Source organism: Crocodylus porosus, unplaced genomic scaffold (assembly GCF_001723895.1).
Source record: "Crocodylus porosus isolate Cpor-Errol unplaced genomic scaffold, CroPor_comp1, whole genome shotgun sequence".
NCBI lineage: Eukaryota > Metazoa > Chordata > Crocodylia > Crocodylidae > Crocodylus > Crocodylus porosus.
In genome coordinates this window covers 60,251,662-60,268,771 of record NW_017728886.1, presented here as the reverse complement: position 1 = coordinate 60,268,771, position 17,110 = coordinate 60,251,662, and the positions used below count along the sequence as shown (strand labels likewise).

At 48.6% G+C, this 17,110-nt stretch overlaps 2 protein-coding genes across 4 annotated transcripts in view; both read left to right on the top strand.

Moving 5' to 3' along the window:
• HOXA9 (homeobox A9) overlaps window positions 1-12,229 on the top strand; it is a 17,650-nt gene extending 5,421 nt beyond the window's left edge. Inside the window, exons 2-3 of one of the 2 annotated variants that reach the window (XM_019535207.1) lie at window positions 10,146-10,235; window positions 11,000-12,229. In XM_019535207.1, the coding sequence (XP_019390752.1) occupies window positions 10,146-10,235; window positions 11,000-11,238 (329 nt within the window). In that variant the 3' untranslated portion in view covers window positions 11,239-12,229. Of the gene's footprint in view, window positions 1-9,580; window positions 10,236-10,999 lie in introns of those variants that run through there. The other variant, XM_019535198.1, reaches the window with a different exon arrangement.
• HOXA10 (homeobox A10) lies at window positions 35-6,279 on the top strand. 2 transcript variants are annotated; one of them, XM_019535174.1, is made up of 4 exons: window positions 35-1,586; window positions 2,785-4,680; window positions 5,172-5,325; window positions 5,975-6,279. In XM_019535174.1, the coding sequence occupies exons 1-2, from the start codon at window positions 755-757 to the stop codon at window positions 3,057-3,059; spliced, it is 1,107 nt and encodes a 368-aa protein (XP_019390719.1). In that variant the 5' UTR covers window positions 35-754; the 3' UTR covers window positions 3,060-4,680; window positions 5,172-5,325; window positions 5,975-6,279. The 2 variants fall into 2 exon arrangements, with proteins under 2 accessions (XP_019390719.1, XP_019390711.1); XM_019535166.1 differs by having other exon boundaries at window positions 2,785-5,325.
• Window positions 12,230-17,110: the final 4,881 nt, after the last annotated feature.

The window sequence follows — 17,110 nt, the reverse complement described above, 5'->3', positions numbered from 1 at the left end:
TAACCACCCCCCCGCCCCACCACCACCACCACCACCCCTCTCTAGCAATCTCGAGGAAATTGCAGACTCGCTTACAATAATAACTGATGCTTTCTGGCTGCGATAGTACTCCGGAAAGAGCTCGTTCCCGGATACTTTAACGCTACCCACGCCAGATCCGTAGGCAGCTCCAAATGGCCCGCGATAAACAATAACAAATTTGATTTTTGGTTCAAGTAGGCAACCGAGTACAATGGCACGGAGCTGAACCGTGAAGAGCAGGGGCGGGGGTCGGGGCTTTATTAATTTCATCACAGACAGAGACCGTGCAGTGAAGGGAACACGCATTACTTCCGGGAAGCCCAACCGGGGGGAAAGAAGCGACAATAAAAGGTTCGTTTATAAACCGCTTCATCCTAGGTACAATAAACATCAGATTGCTCGGCTATTTTATAGTAGTGCATGTGATAATAGAAGAGCATAAGTTATGGCAAGGGAAGTCAGGGACTTTTTTTTTCCCTCCCAGCGTGTAAACTCTCTCCCCCCCCTTTACACACACACACATACAGCCTATGTAGGTGTGTTATGTAGAAATATATATCACACATTAATATACATATATATTCTAAATTCAGAGGTCGACCTGAGACCAGCTCTGTGCATACGAAACCAAACTGGGAGGGGTTGGTGTTAAGGCCTGGGTTTCCATTGGCTGCAAGCATTTGCCGTGGTGCGGGGGTATCTCTAATCATATTCAGCATGTTTTGCACAAGAAATGTCAGCCAGAAAGGGCTATCTGCTCCCTTCGCCAAATTATTCCACAACAATGTCATGCTCAGAGAGCCCGGCTGCAAACTCTTTTTTGGTAGACTCCTTGATCAGCTCAGGCAGAGGGGAAACAGGAGGAGGAGGAGGAGGAGGAGGAGGAGGCGGCGGCGGAGGCGGCTACTATCCCAACAGTAGTGTCTACCTGCCACAAGCGCCCGATCTGTCCTATGGGCTGCAAAGCTGCGGACTTTTTCCAGTTTTGAGCAAACGCAATGAAGGTACTTCTCAAAGCATGGTCCCCACGTCTCATCCCTACATGTCAGGGATGGAGGTCTGGCTAGATCCCCCAAGGTCTTGTCGCATGGAAGAGCCTGAGAGCCAGCAGGCTACCTCCTGCTCCTTTGCTCAAAACATTAAGGAGGAGAACTCCTACTGCCTCTATGACTCAGACAAATGTCCTAAGGGGGCAACTGCCACAGATCTATCTACTTTCCCAAGGCTAAGCGCTGAGGTTAGCTCCATGAACAACGTGAGTGGGGTTCCTGTCCCAGGCTACTTCCGCTTGTCTCAAGCCTATGGCACTTCCAAGAGCTACAATGCTGGGCAAGTTGGTGCTTCCCAGTTCACACCGCAGCCCCAAGTTCGTTTTGATACGCCTCCATCTTTGCCTTCAGTCCCAGCAGAAGCGGGGAGGAAAGAGAGCGGAGAGGCTTCCCCCACTACCTTGGCTTGCGTCTCCCAGAGGGAGGAAGAGGCGCAGGCTTCGTCTTCGACTGCAGAAGAGCTCTCCCCAGCTCCGTCAGACAGCAGCAAAGCCTCTCCTGAGAAAGAAACCGTAGGTAAGCAAATAAAAAGCAATGAGGATGATCATTGCATCACGAATGCAAAGAAGGATGCGAGCAGCCTGCAGAGCTGGCAAGAAGCGCCGCTTAGACCGACCTTGTGAACTCTGTAATATTTGGGCGTGGGGATGTAGTAAAAATTAATGTCCATCCTATAGTTTAAAATCCTTGATGGCTCCGCTCTGGGCAACCCTAGCCTGCATGCGGCTTAAACCTATAGAAAACCCCGCTCAGTCTGCCCTAGTGATGCGAAGGTGCCTACCAGATAACAGAGATGTTTGTAAAGCATCCAAAATAAGCAATAGGCAGTGCCAATAAATAAACCTATTAACGCGGTAAGTTGTATTTTACGATCCAGAATGCTTTTCGAAATAACAGGCGCGTTGAAATGTTCCTTCTATGAACTGCTATCAAATTAGACTGATGAATGCACTACCACTAGCCCGCCACGTCTCCAGCAGATAACAGGCTGGTTATTTATTTTTGATTCTGACCCCCGAGGCAAAAATAAAACCCTGGTGGGCCAGGCTGTTAGACTTTCCCAGTGGCTCGTCTCTTGCCTTTTCTTTGCTTTTTAAAAAAGATATAGCCATTAAGTTGCCCCATTGAAAAAATTTTTTAGATAGATACCACTACCAAATCAATGCTGCCTCATTGCCAGCCCGGCTCAGCCCTGTCAGCAAGCCGCCTGCAGGAAATTTTAACTCGCTTAGAAAATAGTCATGAGAGGAAGCTGGGGAGAAGCGTGCTGGGAAGGCGGAGGAAGGCAAGGCAGGGGCCAGAGCTGCAGGTCGCCCTGTTTCTCCCCTCTCCAAAGTCCCCTGGCAAAGGGTGGCCCCGCGGTGAGCTGGCTGGAGCAGGTGCTTGCAAAAGCAAAAGGAAAAGCAAATGCGCAAGAAAAAAAGCAGCTAAAAGGGTAGGAGCAGCATCGGAGAGGCCGATGAGAAGGCACTTTCCTTGGATTAGCTGAGCAGGGCGCGGCCCCGCTGCCATTGTGCGCAGGAGGAAGGTGGAAGGAGAGAGCCGAGCTCGCCGGGCGGCCGAGGCTGGCGCCCCAGCGCAGAGGTCGGGGTGCCCTGCGGGGCTCCCTCCCAGCCCCGACCCTGCACCGCGACCCGGGGGCGCCGGCGGAGGAGCCCGGCTGCTCGGCCTCGCCTCAGCTCGTAACGTCCCTCTTTTGCTCTCTTGAAACTAGGCAATGCAAAAGGAGAAAATGCAGCAAACTGGCTGACCGCAAAAAGCGGCAGAAAGAAGCGGTGCCCTTATACCAAGCATCAAACTCTCGAGCTGGAAAAGGAGTTTCTGTTCAATATGTACCTGACTCGTGAGCGTCGCCTAGAGATCAGCCGTACAGTCCACCTCACAGACAGACAAGTTAAAATCTGGTTTCAGAACCGCAGAATGAAACTGAAGAAAATGAACAGAGAGAATAGGATTCGGGAGCTCACAGCCAACTTTAATTTTTCTTGATGAACCCATAAACACGTTTTTACGGTTTAAAGAGCCAGTATCATTTTCCTAGGCTTTAGTAATCCGCACCTGTATGGATTAAGGATTTTATACATTCTCAATATGTCCATAACCTCTTTATAGGTATTTCTGGGGGAAAGAGCCATAAAACCGTGCACAAAATGCCATGTATGTACCGCCCTCGGTCCACTACAGCTTCCTCGCTCTTATTGTTCCTTTAGTTCTTGAAAGACAGAAATATTATTTCGAGAGCTGCAAATAGTTTTTTCCCCCCTCTTCTCTCCCCAAAATGTAAACAATCCCAGTTAAAGGCACAATACAATGTTCAATGATAGAAGGGATGTCTGGGCCGTATTTAGCTGAATAATGCATAATTGAAGCCTTGGCAATCTTCTCCATAAGAGAAGCTTAGCTTTTCTTGCAAAAAAAAAAAAAATCAGGGCTTGCAGTAATGAAACACAGGCATGTTTTAAAACGGAGGGCTTCGTGGGGACTGGGATGAAAAGCGATTTTCTTTTCTTTTCCCTTTTCCTCCCTTTCTGTCTTCTTCTTTTCTAAAAAAAAAAATCAATATTACAGCTTTAAAATTGGCCAGGAAAATGAAACCTCTTCTCTTTAAGGATACAAAAGGTCTCGTGTTACTTCTGGACTAAATTATTACACTTACCTCTGAATTTCTCTCTCTCTTTCTGGTTGTAGATATTTACTTAATGTAGTTTTGCTTAAATTTGTGGGATTAATGAATTTTTGTCTATGAGGTACGTTACCGTTGGTAACGCGTGACAAGCACACAACAATTTGCCCTGTCTTGAGAAAAAATAGTCACTTTTTCTCACTAAGTTCATCGAGAAGTGTCTAAGGCGAACATCAGAAGGACTTTCTGAGCCAGAGTTGAAGGTAGGGAGGGAAAATATGTCGTCTTTCCTTTATACTGTGAAGCTACATGCATTAAAAGGGTCAAACGTGGAGGTGCAAAGAAAAAAAGGAGGGGAAAAAACTATAAATACAGATATGTATAAATGTCTATTATTAAAATGCCGAAACTGTTTTAAGCAAATGCATTCTATCGTTATTATAAATGTTAGTTCTAGCTATATCTAGTTCTTACCTTAAATCGGAATAAATTAATATTGTAATGCTGCTGTGCGTGAAAAGACGATGTTTATGTTCTCATAGAAGAATAAAAGACGTGGAATGAATCCTTTTAATTTTACCTCTTTTTGTGACTGTTTATCCTCAGGTTCTACTTTATGTCTTCGAGAACTTTTTACAACAGGCATAGTTGCCTTACCCCCCTGCAATTACTTTAGGAATCTATTTAAATATTACCTAGACGGTCGTAATTTGTCTGGGCCATATAGCAATGGTGCTGTAAGGTTTGTCGGCTTTTGTTCAGTTTTATGACTTGCTAGTATATCTGGATTGTTGCTGTCTTGGACGAGTGGTTTCAGTTGAGTGAGGAGCTGCACAGACAGAGGAAGCAAATGACTATTTCTTGAGAGTAGGGGATTGATTTTTTTTTTTAATCAAACACCTTTCACCGGGCTGAGATCTTTTAACTGCGGAAGACTGTGGGGGAAAAAAACTCTAGCTTTCCAAGGGCTCGGAAGAAATCGTAAAGGTGAGCACATGGAAATGAGGGGCTGGAGGTCTTGTTCTTCTTCTCCGACAGCTTCTAGCCGTGTCTGCCCACTCGGGCGCTCTCCCCTCGATACCTGGCTGCATGTGAACGGGCTTGTTTGCGAACCGCTCTCTGCCTCCCTGCTGCATGCGCGGCTAAGGGACTCTTGCACAAAAGCGACACAAAATCTAGGGCTCGGATAAGGGCTCCGGCTAACGCTTCCTTGGGGGAGGGCGGGGGGGAAGGGGCCGGGGGGGGAATAGACTTTGAACCCGGGCTTATGGCGAGTCTTTAGTTTTTTATGAGGTACCATTACCGCGCACGGCCTTTCTTCCCTTTTTCATTTGCATGGAGCCCTTCTCCGGGGGGAGAGAAGGAGCCAGACTCACAGGAGACACCCCCCCCCCCGGCTGGAGCAGCGCTGTGTGCTAGTGCCGGGCGGGTGCGGGGCGGCGGGGGCTGCGGTCACGTCTCTGGTTTTATCTTTGTAGCGGGATCCCTGCCTGCAGAGCCGGCTGCGGGGAGCGCCGTGCTCAGAGCGCCGAGAACTGCTGTGTGGTTTAGGTAGTTTCATGTTGTTGGGGCTCCACCTTTCTCTCTACAGCACGAAACTGCCTTAATTACTTCAGTTGAAATCGTCACCAGGTATGCTAGTGCGGGGTGGCTTCTTCCCGAAGAAACCCTAAGGCTCGAGCGCTCGGTAGGCGTCAAGTCCCAAAGCCATTGTGTGTCCTTCTGCCGCGGAGGAGCCCGGGCCTCTCCCGCGAGCGCGCCGCGCAGACCAGGGGACGTGGTGGCCGGCTCGTCAAGGTTAGCCGGCTCGGAGGCCGGGCTGCCGGCCTAGGGGGCTCGCCTATCTCGCCGAGGCTCCATTCAAGGTCAGGTGCGCTCTGCCCGGTGCCCCCGGGGGCCCGGGGACCTCGCTATGGGGCTGGAGGGAGATGCTGAATGCCTGCTAGTGACATGAGTGCAACCCTCCTGAACTGGCTCCTTGCCCCGCGGAAGCCCCCGGAGGCTGCGATCGGCCGCAGGCACGGGCTTTGCTCGGACCTGATTTTGGACGGGGAGGAGGACGGGGGGGGGGGGGTAACCGGAGCTTTGCTTTCGGGGCTCTGCGGCTCCGGCCCCGCTCCGGGTCCCCCCTAGACCCCCGGCCGCTTCTCCGGCCCCCGCGCCCCGGCCCCCGCGGAGCTCGCCAGAGGTGGGGGGGGGGCCCCAGAGGGGATTTAAAATAGGCGAAGCCCCCGCGGGTCGCCTCCAGCTCACAAGGCCTCGGTTACGATCATTATTGCAGTGTGCCGACATTCCTTTGAGGCTGCACGAGCAACAGCGACCTCTCTGGGTCTTGAGCAGGGAAGCCGGAGCTGCCTTTTGTGTGCCCAGACCCAACAGGCAGGGGAGCCTGCAGCCCGGGCTAGCTCATGTGCCCCATACTTATCGCTAGCATAAGTGAGCAAGAGCCCTCCTGGCTGGAAGGACCCGGGGAGGGCTGGGGAACGGAATAGCTTTTCATTAGCTTGGTCCTGCTGGGCTCACTCGTTGTGGGACACTTCTCCGAGCTCCCATGCGCGGCAGTGAATAAAACTCGTTTGGGAACTGCATTTTCACTGCTGATCTGGACGTGCTCTAACTGGTTCCTTATCCGAGGGGACCAGAGTCAAACCCTGCCCTGGCACGGCAGGCTGCTCTGTGTGTGTGAGTGAGTGTGAGTGAGTGTGTGTGTGTGTGTGTGGTCATGGTTGTCTCACCGTGTGTCTGGCGATGGGTATGTGTGTACCCGTGGGTGTACGCATGGAGACTCCGGCTCTCCAGGTCTGCCTGTGCTGTATTTCGGTGCGGAGCGTGTCATTCCAATTGTTGACCCTTTATCCCGCCTTCTCCTGGAGTCTCTCTCTTTTTTTTTCTTTGTCCTAATTATTATTATTTAATACCTGGAACGGCTGAGTTCACAATCAGGGTCTGCAAGGAGTCCTGGCCCACGCGATCCTGAGTCCCAGCTCACTGAGACTCCTGCTCCCCTACAGACTCCCAGCCCCACACCCCTACTCAGCAGTGTATTTGGAGGGCAGCTGCCTTTGCTTTTGCCTTCAATTACAAATAGCAACACGCTTCCTGGGTGCACAATCTTATTGCTCCCTGGCACTTGCCTGTTGTGATAGTCCCGGCCTGGTGGGTGGAACCATTTTCTTTTTCATGGCTGCAAATAAAAAAGAAAAACAAATCTTCCTGCTTAGATAGCCCGATAAAATACTCCAATTTTTTTTTTATAACACACACACATGCGTATTTGTGGTGTTTCGAGCCCAGGCCGGTAAACGAGCGTGGTTCTTAAATGTTGCAAACTCTCTTGCAGTAAATAATAATCTCCATCGCCTAATTTGACGAATTGCAAACGGATTATGGAAAAACTCGCCGTGGAAGGAAAACAAGCGAGAGGCACATATTGAGTACGAGCATTCCTGATCGCTGGACAATAATGCTATTTATTTGCCTTATTTTTAATTCCAGATGGCTTTACACCCCCCCACGCCGCTTGAATCTTGGCATTTGGGGTGGGGGGCTCGGGGTGCATGGAAATCAGCTCCCTTCGTTTAAATGCTAGCGTTATAGTTATGAACAGGAGGACTGTTAGTTTTGGTAAGCGACCCAAAAAATGGGAAATGAAGCGCGTTGCGAACCCAAAGCCTAACGCAAACAGCCAGGACTCCCGCAGCCCGGGAGCCCCGCTTCGCCACAGCTGACTCTTACTAATACATACGAGTGACGTCGAGTTCCGTCTTTCCAGGAAAGAAATACAATGATATTTTTCTGTGACTGCATGTCACTGCGAAGGCCACCGACTAGCTGGCACACAGCTTTATTTGTATTTTTTAAATAAATAAAATAAACTGGATGGAGCATAACGGACCGCCCTTCGCCTGGTACGTCTGTGGGTGTTTGATTTGGGATTTTTTTTTTTCAAATCCTAACTGCAGGGTCTGGAACCAGAGTTGCGACTGGTTCTTGTAATCTCCGATCGGGAGAGGCAATGTTGCAAAAAAAAAAAAAGGCTCTGTGAGATTTCGGAGGAAGCTGTTGGGAAGACACGAAAAGGAAAAAAGAAGAGAGGGAGGCAGAATGGGGGGAGAGCAAATAGGAACGTAAAGCTAATGAGAAACACACTTTTGCATGCACGTGATTTTAATTATTACACGCTTTGCTGGGCTGTAGTTGGAATAAGGGTTTTCAGAGCAGTTGAGAGGTTTCCGGAGATCCTTGGTGTTGATTTTTTTTTAATACCCCTTCCCCCTTCGTTGCCCGGAGCCCGCCGAGTCAGCGGAGCAAATGATGAAGCCAATTGTCATTTTTTCCCCCCTCTCTCGCAATGTTGGGCCAGAAGTTTAATTCCTAGCACTGGACTTGATCTGGGCGTGCCGTAGCACTTTTGTGCTTGAGGGCTGTAACCCTCCGCTCCGGGTCGGCGCTTGCCCAGCCACGGCTCCTGCCGGCGTCTAAATAACTATATTTGCACCTCCGGCTCGGACTCTTGCAAAGGTGGGCCCGTGTGCGAGGGCAGCCGGGCGCCTCCGGCAGCCAGGGGCACAGCGGCTTGGCTGCCTGTCCGAGAATGGATCTCCCCGACCCGCGCTTCCCTTCTCCTCTCCCGCTCCGGCTCTGCTCGCGTTTTAGCCACGCATAATGCCGCGGGTAGCACCTGGCTGTCGCGTCCTGGGTGGACCGGGAGGCGAATGGACTCGGGAGTCCTGGACGCGGATCCAAAGAGCTTTCGAGCAATGTGCCCAGCCAAGCCAGCACTGGCGCGGCTCTGCCCAAGTCAATGCGACTTCTCTCCCTTTAATTATGCACAGTCCGGGATATTTTTGTGCTCCGAGAGTTTTTTAATAGCACTGGCATTGACAGTGCTCCAGGAGTGCGTCCGGTGGCTCCTTTCCTCTCTCCCCAGCTCCGGTCCCCGGAGCTGCTCGTCCCGCCCAAGTGCTCCCAGCATCGGCCATACGCAGCCAGCCATTCATTCACCCGTGGATCAGCTCAGATGAGGAGGAGGACTTGATTTGATTTTTTTCTGGAGGCAGAGAGGTTCTCGCCGGGGCTTTCCACGGGGCGGCCCGGGGGCTGGAGGGCGCTCTGCGGTTCTGGGGGAGAAGCGGTGGCTGGGCAAAGTCCGAGATGCGAGACTCGCTGGTGTCTATACGCACGCAATGGCAATACCGATTCAAAATGCGTGTCGGCGCGGCGCGGGCCCGCGTGGGGAGGACACGCCACGGAGAGCCGTCTCGGGAAGGGGATCTGCTGGATGTGACTTCTCGCTGCCAGCCCGGCTTCAGCTCTGAACTCAGCGGAACCGTCTTATTTACAGTCACTTCCCAAACTAAACACAATAGTATAATTTAACCTTTGGAAGCACTCGTAAATTTTTACTGCTGTGAAACACAGCGATGCAAATGAACACGCTCGTAGTTACTGACTTAATAACAACCCCGTGGCTCCTGCAACAATAACTCCTTATGAAATATAATAAATATAGATTTAAATACAGTACGCAGCCACTGCTATTTTGCTTTCTTTATGGCTTCAATTATTGTATAATTTTATGTGAAGGTCTCCGATCACCGGGATTTCGCAGGGAACGCGCCCCACTGATGGGATGATTAATTGTGATATAAAATAGTCCGCTTAAAAAGGGGGAGTCCTACCGAATCCGATCTTTTAATCTCCGCTGGCCACAATTAAAACAAACTTTATCGTACCTCTCCAATACCCCTTTGCATAAAAACATATGGCCGCGCTATAAAAATTATGACTGGAAAACACTGACCCATTAATAGCCTGCGGACTGATTTATACTTTATTGTTCTGCTGCCCGGGCACGTGACTGCGGCAGCCAATGGGCGGCCAGGCAGCCTACAACTTATTAGGTGACTGTACTTCTTCGCAAGGACCAAGTTGTTACATGAAATCTGCAGTTTCATAATTTCGGCCGGTGCCGCTCCGTGTGTGTCGTATGGCCATGTCGACGTCAGGGACCCTCAGCAATTATTACGTGGACTCGTTCCTCATTCACGAGAGCGAAGACCTGGTGCCGTCCAGATATGCCTCTGCTCCACTGGCCCAGCCACCGCGACAGCCCGCCCTGAGCGAGCACCCCGAATTCGCCCCCTGCAGTTTTCAATCCAAAACTTCAGTCTTTAGCACGTCCTGGAGCCCCGTGCACCCGCCGAGCGCCGGGAACGTGCCCACTGTGTACCACCCGTATGTGCATCACCAGGCACCAATGGCAGCGCCTGACGGCAGGTACATGCGGTCGTGGCTGGAGCCCATGCCGGCCTCGCTGTCCTTCCCCGGGTTACCTTCCAGCAGGCATTACGGCATTAAACCTGAACCGCTGGCGGCCAGAAGGGGTGACTGTACCACGTTTGACACTCACACTCTGTCTCTGTCTGACTATGCTTGTGGTTCTCCTCCAGCTGATAGGGATAAGCAAAGCCACGAAGGTGCGTTCTCGGAAAGCAACGGAGAAAGCGAGCCCAGCGGAGAGAAACCCCAGCTGGATCCTAGTAAGTGCGCCCTGGGCTGCAGGGCTCCGGGCTGGCCGCGGGGAGGTGGCCAGCCGGGCTGCTCCTCTGGCCGGCGCTGCACTTGGTGCGCGGCTGAGCCCCTGGCTGAGGAGCTGGGGCTGGGAGGGGTTGGGGGAGGGGGTTTCCAGGTAAAACTCCTGTCATCCCCCCCGGGCACAGAGCGGAGGCAAATCCCCGGGAAGCTGAGCTGAGCTGCTCTGCCGTGCCCCGGGCTCGCGGTGGGCAGGGAGGCAGAGAGCTCCCCGAGCCCTGGATCTGCGGGCTGGGAAGCGCTGGCTCCTCGAGCCATCGGCGCTGAAAGCAAGGCTGGGAAGAGCGGCTCCCAGCGCTCACCTCTCAGCAGCCGGCTCCCAGCTCCCAAACCCGGGGTGGCAGGAGCCCGCGGGAAGCTTTTCCCATGTCACGCTCCTGCGCTTGGTGCTGCCCGGGCTGGGACGGGGCTGGGCTGGGACGTGTGGCGAGCGGTGGGGGTGGGGGGAGTGGGGTAGGAGGGAAGGTCCGATTTAAAATTACATTCAATAAACAATAAGAAGGAGCGAGGAGGCGGGGGCAGAGCCGCGCGTGCGGGGCTAGGTGACCTCTGCCTGTGTCTGGATTTTGATTCTATTGTGTCGAAGCGTCCTGTATGTCTGCTGAAAGGAAAGGAATGTCGTAAACTCTAATATCAGGCTACCTCCGCTTGTAAAGTCAGCCTCCCCCCAGCCTGCCCACCCTAAAGTTGTGCCTGCTATGTTTCTGTGCAGATAACCCCGCTGCGAACTGGCTCCACGCGAGATCCACCCGAAAAAAGCGATGTCCTTACACCAAGCACCAAACGCTGGAACTGGAGAAGGAGTTTTTGTTCAATATGTATCTCACTAGGGACCGCAGATACGAAGTGGCGAGGCTGCTCAATTTAACTGAGAGACAAGTGAAAATCTGGTTTCAGAACAGGAGGATGAAAATGAAGAAAATCAACAAAGACCGAGCAAAGGATGAATGATGAGGATGACACCCAGGTTCACTGAAGGGCGGGGTGGGGGGGAAATCCTCCCCTCGATCCCCACTACCCAATGCGACTGTTTGGGCCTCATGTTTGTTATGGCAATTTCTGATCCTTAGTGTACCTTGTAACAGTAGCATGGAGATGTCGCTTTGCCAGTGCTATTCAGGAGGTACTGTAACACTTTTTCATTTTATAATAGGAAAGCAAAAACAAGGAAAAAAAAAGAAAAAAAAAAAGGGCATTACTGCGGAAGGCTGTTGGTTGGCTTGTATAAATCTACCTGTTTCTTCACGTACGAAAAAAAATCAAAAAACTAAAAAACTACCTTTTCATAATGCACAACTATTTACGGACTGTATAGTTTAGTCTACGTAGTTAATTTTATTTGCTCTTTGCGCGGCAGAGAGAGGTCTGCTATGATACTTGAACACTGTGTTTTATTGTGGTAATTATGTTTGTGACTCAATTTATGTGCTTGGGTGCTGTACCAGATGTGATTGTGTAAGCTAGAATTCAATTTGAACTCAGGTTGTTTATGATAAAAAAAAAGTTGCATAGAGTATAGCTCTGTAGTGTAATAAGTCTTTTATGTATAATTAGACAGTTAACCTTTGATTGTAAGCAAAATATATATATATCCCAATTTAAACACAAAAAAGAAGAAAAAAAAGTCTGCCCGGGATGTCTAGGAATTACGGTTCTCAAACTCGTTCCAAGCAAGTCATTTTAGTATGCACAGTTGATATATATATAGTACTGTCTTTGTCAGTTGTATATATAATCTATATATTAAAGAAAAAAGTAAATAAACGGACTAGCTTAAATATTGTTTTTGCACCAGTGAGCAGTTATCAGATATCGGAGCTATACATATATGTGAAAAGGGTAACTACCTATGGTTTACGTTTTAATTTTAATCAAATAATTTGATGCTTATTGTAATGGAGTTTAATTTTATTGATAATAAATTATACACAATAAAAACCTACATTGGGTTATTGTAGATTTGTATCGATGATAAAAAATTTGGGAAGTTATGTTTATGCAGAACATACACTGTATATTTTGCAATAGTTACCTCATGGCCTACTGACCAAATTGTTGTGTTGAAATGATATTTAACTTTTTGCCAAATAAAATATATTGATTCTTTTATATTTTGTGATGTTTTAAGATCATTGAGGTGGTGCTAGTAGCCAGACTATATAGCCCGGTTTGAATGGGGCGGTTAGGAGAGCTGTAGTGGGGGATAGGCTCTTTATCTGCTCTGGGGTAAAATTAGGCACAGCTATAGCAGACCCAAACCTATGCAAACGAAGGAAGATCTTCTCTTTGCTTAACCGAGAGACCGCAGGCAAAAAAAAGCACCCAGATATTTTTATGGAACCCAGTGCTTAGAAAACATAGGAAATAAGCCATCTCCAATAGTGAGGGGCCATGGTCTGCAGTTAACACGTTTCAATGAAGATTTTAAAAGAGCAGGACTAAAATCCTGAAGGTATTTTCCAGGGACAATAATGTAAATGGATTAGACAGTCTAATTTTAGCCGGCCCTGTTAATTAACCCACTATAAAATGTACCATATTACTTTGCCTTCACCAATAGATCCATTTTAAATTCCAGAAATAATATAACATGCAAAACCTGTCCTTTTGAAAAAAAAAGCCTTTCAAGCATTTTTTTTTATCCCTTGTCCTATATTGGATTGGCAATTTTGTTCTCTAAAATGCCTTATGCCAAGTAAAAATAACACGTTGCCTTTTATTGTCTCCTAAGATTGAGAGGGGAAAAAAAGCTTAAGGATAATTATAATTTATTAGATCACTGCTGGTCGCCGGTTTCGTCCAGTGGAGGAGATAGGCTGCTAAGCAGACTGCCCCAGGAAATTCATTTTTTAAAAAGAGGGGAGAACATTTATTTTGGGTGAAAGTCCTCCCCCGCTTCCAACCCAGAGCTGAGTAATCCAAGAAAAAAGCGAAGTCTGTGAGCTGCGTTTGGTTATCCCTGTTTTGGGCGGACATTTTGCCGCTTAGAGGCTAGCCTCCAAAATACGAGGCATACAATGCCCTTCTCCTCCAAACCAATATCTGCAAACACGAAGAAGAAATGCCTTGTTTGGGAATAGATATATATTTCACAAAGACAAAATAAAAAATAAAAAAGACAGGACACTTATAGTCACAAGTCTTGGCATACGATGTTGTTAGGAAAATTCAGAGCCATACACTGCAATAAAAGAAAATGACCGCTATAACCGTTTATGGGGTGTAAAACGCTACAGGGCTCAAGACAAAACTTAGGGAGCTCGCAAGAAGTTTACGGATGTGCAAAAGCGCGGGGAGGGAGGGGGCATCCTTCAGCTTCACCTTTTTATTTCTTGTTAAAGAAATCCCTGGTAAGTTTGGATGTGTTAGAATTAGTAAAAGGGAAATAGTTCTGGTGCCCACACACTCCCCAAAGCCCCTAATTGATCCCTGTTCCAGGGGTTGGGGATGTTCGGACGCCCTCTGTTGTTGCAGACAGAGGAAACTTCAAAGAATCAGCATTAAGAGTGTGTAATAAATGACGGGTCTGCAAACTGTCTGGAATTCGACTCTTAATGAGTTTACAACTGTCCAGCCACAATTAAGATTTTCTACAAAAGCCTTTTCATTTGTTTTGTCTGGCTGTTTCAGATAAAGCGGGTGAGCGGAAATAGCTACCTTTTATTGGCCTTCCTCTTCTGAAATCTAGGCTCGAAGGTGAACGTTTATCTTTAATGGATTTGCAAGGGGAACGTTTTGTGTAATTACGGCTGCTTCGCCGAGCAGCGCCGGCTGCAAACTTCACTGGCCCCGTATCGTTCATGATTTGCAATGTCCCGAGCGGAGCAGCAGATGGCAGTATGATTCCATGAAAACAGCCGCCGACCCGCCATGAAGCGCCCTGCCAGACCCCTGAAAGCTTCTAAAATGTCGACTTTATAGGAGCATAACTGGATTTGAAACAACTAATTTGATCTTAAAAAGGGCCAATAGATTATGCGCAGGGCACGGCATGAGTGATGCCCCGGTGAAAAAGAATACAGCTAGTATCAGAGTGGCCTTGTGACCCAGCTTAAGTACAGTCACTGGAAAGGTAAACTTTACTCTCAGTGTTTAATGTGCTGTTTATTTCTCACATCCAAAGCCGCTTAGTTAGCAGAAGCTGGTGAAGCCCTGATGCACTACTACATTCGCATGTCACCTTCCCCTTTAATTTTTTTTTTTTTTTTGGTATATATTAAGCATCATACAGTTAAGCCTATAAACCGAGTGTTTTGATCTCGGTCGGGACTTTGCTAGATGATTTTATCTGATATTTGGAGAAGCGGGAGTTACCACAATATTATCTACCGTTTCACAGGGAGGGTCTGTCCATTTTGCGATTTGCTGTGGCCTTTGTATGGGGAGAGGACACTGAGTCAGATCATTCCCAGGGAGCCTCTGCTTGCTTTCTCAGCAGACACGGCCGCGGGGAAGGTCCCTTCAGGAGGCGGCGGTGGTCCATACCTTCATTTGAAAATGACGGTATTTACCGACAACTGCGATTCTTCAATGGCAGCCTTTGTTGCAAAAGTAGATGCAAAAAGAAAAGCACGGCTTGTGCCCCCCTCCGTTTCCAGGTCTGTGGGACACGGTGTCATTATATTACAGAGATGCTGATCTGCATGCAGACACCGCGAGCTTGAGGTGGCTCTAAAACATCCTTCTGAAATCCCCCCCTATCTCTTATTTCGATCCCCCCCCCGGCTTTTTCCCCCTATTTTTCCGTTCTGTTTTTGTTGCTTTCCTGCTTCGCCCTGACCGAGCGGAGGAGGGTGATGCTTTTCGGAACCGGTGGTCAAAGCGAGAGAAATTACAATCGGAAAGAAAATAATAAGGAGGGAAAAGAAAACACAGAACGCGGTCTGAAATATTAATGTTACATCTCTCCAGTTAAAGCAAACCAAGTAAATCATTCGCGCCACAGGATTTAACCACTTAGTGTATCTTTGATTTATATTTCTTTAAACCGAATGCCATTTCTTCCAGCCAAACTTCAGGAGCAACGAGGAAGGAGAGCTCCTTGTAATTTCCCTCCCCACCCCCCAAGTCATTTTAAATCTATTTTTCTTTCTAGGAGTCAATCGGATTTTTTTCTGGGAGTCACTTTACTAGGGGCAGCCCTGCTGGACCTCTGTCTGCTTTAGCAGTGGCGACCAGGGCTCGAGAATTGTTATTTTTCTTCCTCGGATAGTAACATTATGTCGAAATGAAAATATGCCCATGCACTCCCATAGCAAGCGATACCTGGCCCCGGCATATGCATGACACTACTCCGATTCCTTTGTTTAGATCTATCCCAGTAGAGCGACAACAGATTTGGAAACATCAGTTGCCTTCAGTATCACAGTTACATCAAGATATTACTGCAACCACAAGCGATAAGCAGTGCCCCCAGATTGCTTATAACTTCTGAGGACGGTTTTGCCTCTACCTTCTGCATCCTGGCAAAGCTTTCAATGCAATAAGAAATCCTCCCGCTTTCTTCGTATACAAACCCAGGGATCCCTCCTAAGGCACTTTGTAAACAAGGGGGGACGTCGGAAAAGTGACATTCCGACGCGCGCGGCCCGGTTGTGCTGGAAAGCAGGACTTCATTGCAATGGGAAAGTTGCTTTTCCAGAAAGCGCTTGCACGGATGCAGCCCAGTGGCCCGCTCTGGTGTCCAGTCCAGGGGTGCTGGTTTAATGGTGTTCAGCCGAATCTCTGGGGGCGGGGGGAGGTGGGAGGAAGGAGGAAAGCTAACCTTTCTTCGGGCCCCTAGTGAGTTTTATTCACTGCAACTTCCTGCGGAATATGAATATTATTTACCAGGCATGACAGCCAAAGGCGCAGGGGAAATAATCATAAAGTGGGGCTTCGATATTACTGCCCGGATTATTATTGTTTTTAAATATCTATTTTTCAGCGCGGCATAGAAGTGTGGGCGACCACTGCAATGAGCACTGGAGACCCAGCTAGGACATTGCATTATCAATACCCCCGTCTAGACATTGGTTATGTTTGCTGTTTCTTTCTTCTTGCATCTTGGTCTGTTGTCACCAGAGGAGCAATTTATTGGTCTAATGCCATCGAATTCAGCCTCTTTGATCTTCTTAGTCGTCGTGCATTCGTTTAGCTTCTTGGGCCTTCAGTTCTTTCAGGAACGCTTTTTCTTCTGGGATTTTGTCTCTCTGTTTTTGCGACTACTGCAGTAGATATGTCTGATATTCCCGAGCCAAAAATGAAGGGGAAGCTGTTTACTCAGCCGCCGGTTCGGGACTGCGAACAACAGCAGTGTCTATACATGTTTCGTCCCTGGCAAATGCCTCGAGGTAGCCGCAGCATTTGCATAGTCTCTACCGCAAATATCTAAATGATTTCGGTTTAGGCAATTTCACTTGCTTCTCTCCGTGCCCTGTATTCAGAGGGCTGCAATACTCCCACGTAAACAGTGTCCCTCCGAGCCCCCACCCCCCTTTCTATTTTCAAAACGTGAACTTTAGGGTCCGTGCGAAATATAGCCAAGAACAGTTTTAACTGGTGAGAAGGTCTTTGTACACAGGGCACCAAACTCTATAATTTAAAGGAGAATTTCCGGGGCAATTCCATTGTGCTCCTTCCAGTTTATGATGTGCAATATAGCAGGGCAGTAAAAGCTGTCTTTACCAGGACTCCCTGTCTGAGGGAAGGAAACTCTTTTTACGATCCGTTTAAAGGAAGGGTACGGTGCAACATCCTCAATGGAAAGTCATTCTTATTGTTGGGAGGCTGGGGGTTTAGAAAATCAGGAACCTTATCGGTGATCTCAGTGTAGCCTTGCCAT

What these genes read in the sequence shown, in the direction of transcription:
- HOXA10 (XM_019535174.1), top strand. Translation starts at nt 755, where the DNA reads ATGTCAGCCAGAAAGGGCTATCTGCTCCCTTCGCCAAATTATTCCACA. An exon ending in TCCTGAGAAAGAAACCGTAG is followed by an intron (nt 1,587 to 2,784) that starts GTAAGCAAATAA and finishes TCTTGAAACTAG; the next exon opens with GCAATGCAAAAGGAGAAAAT.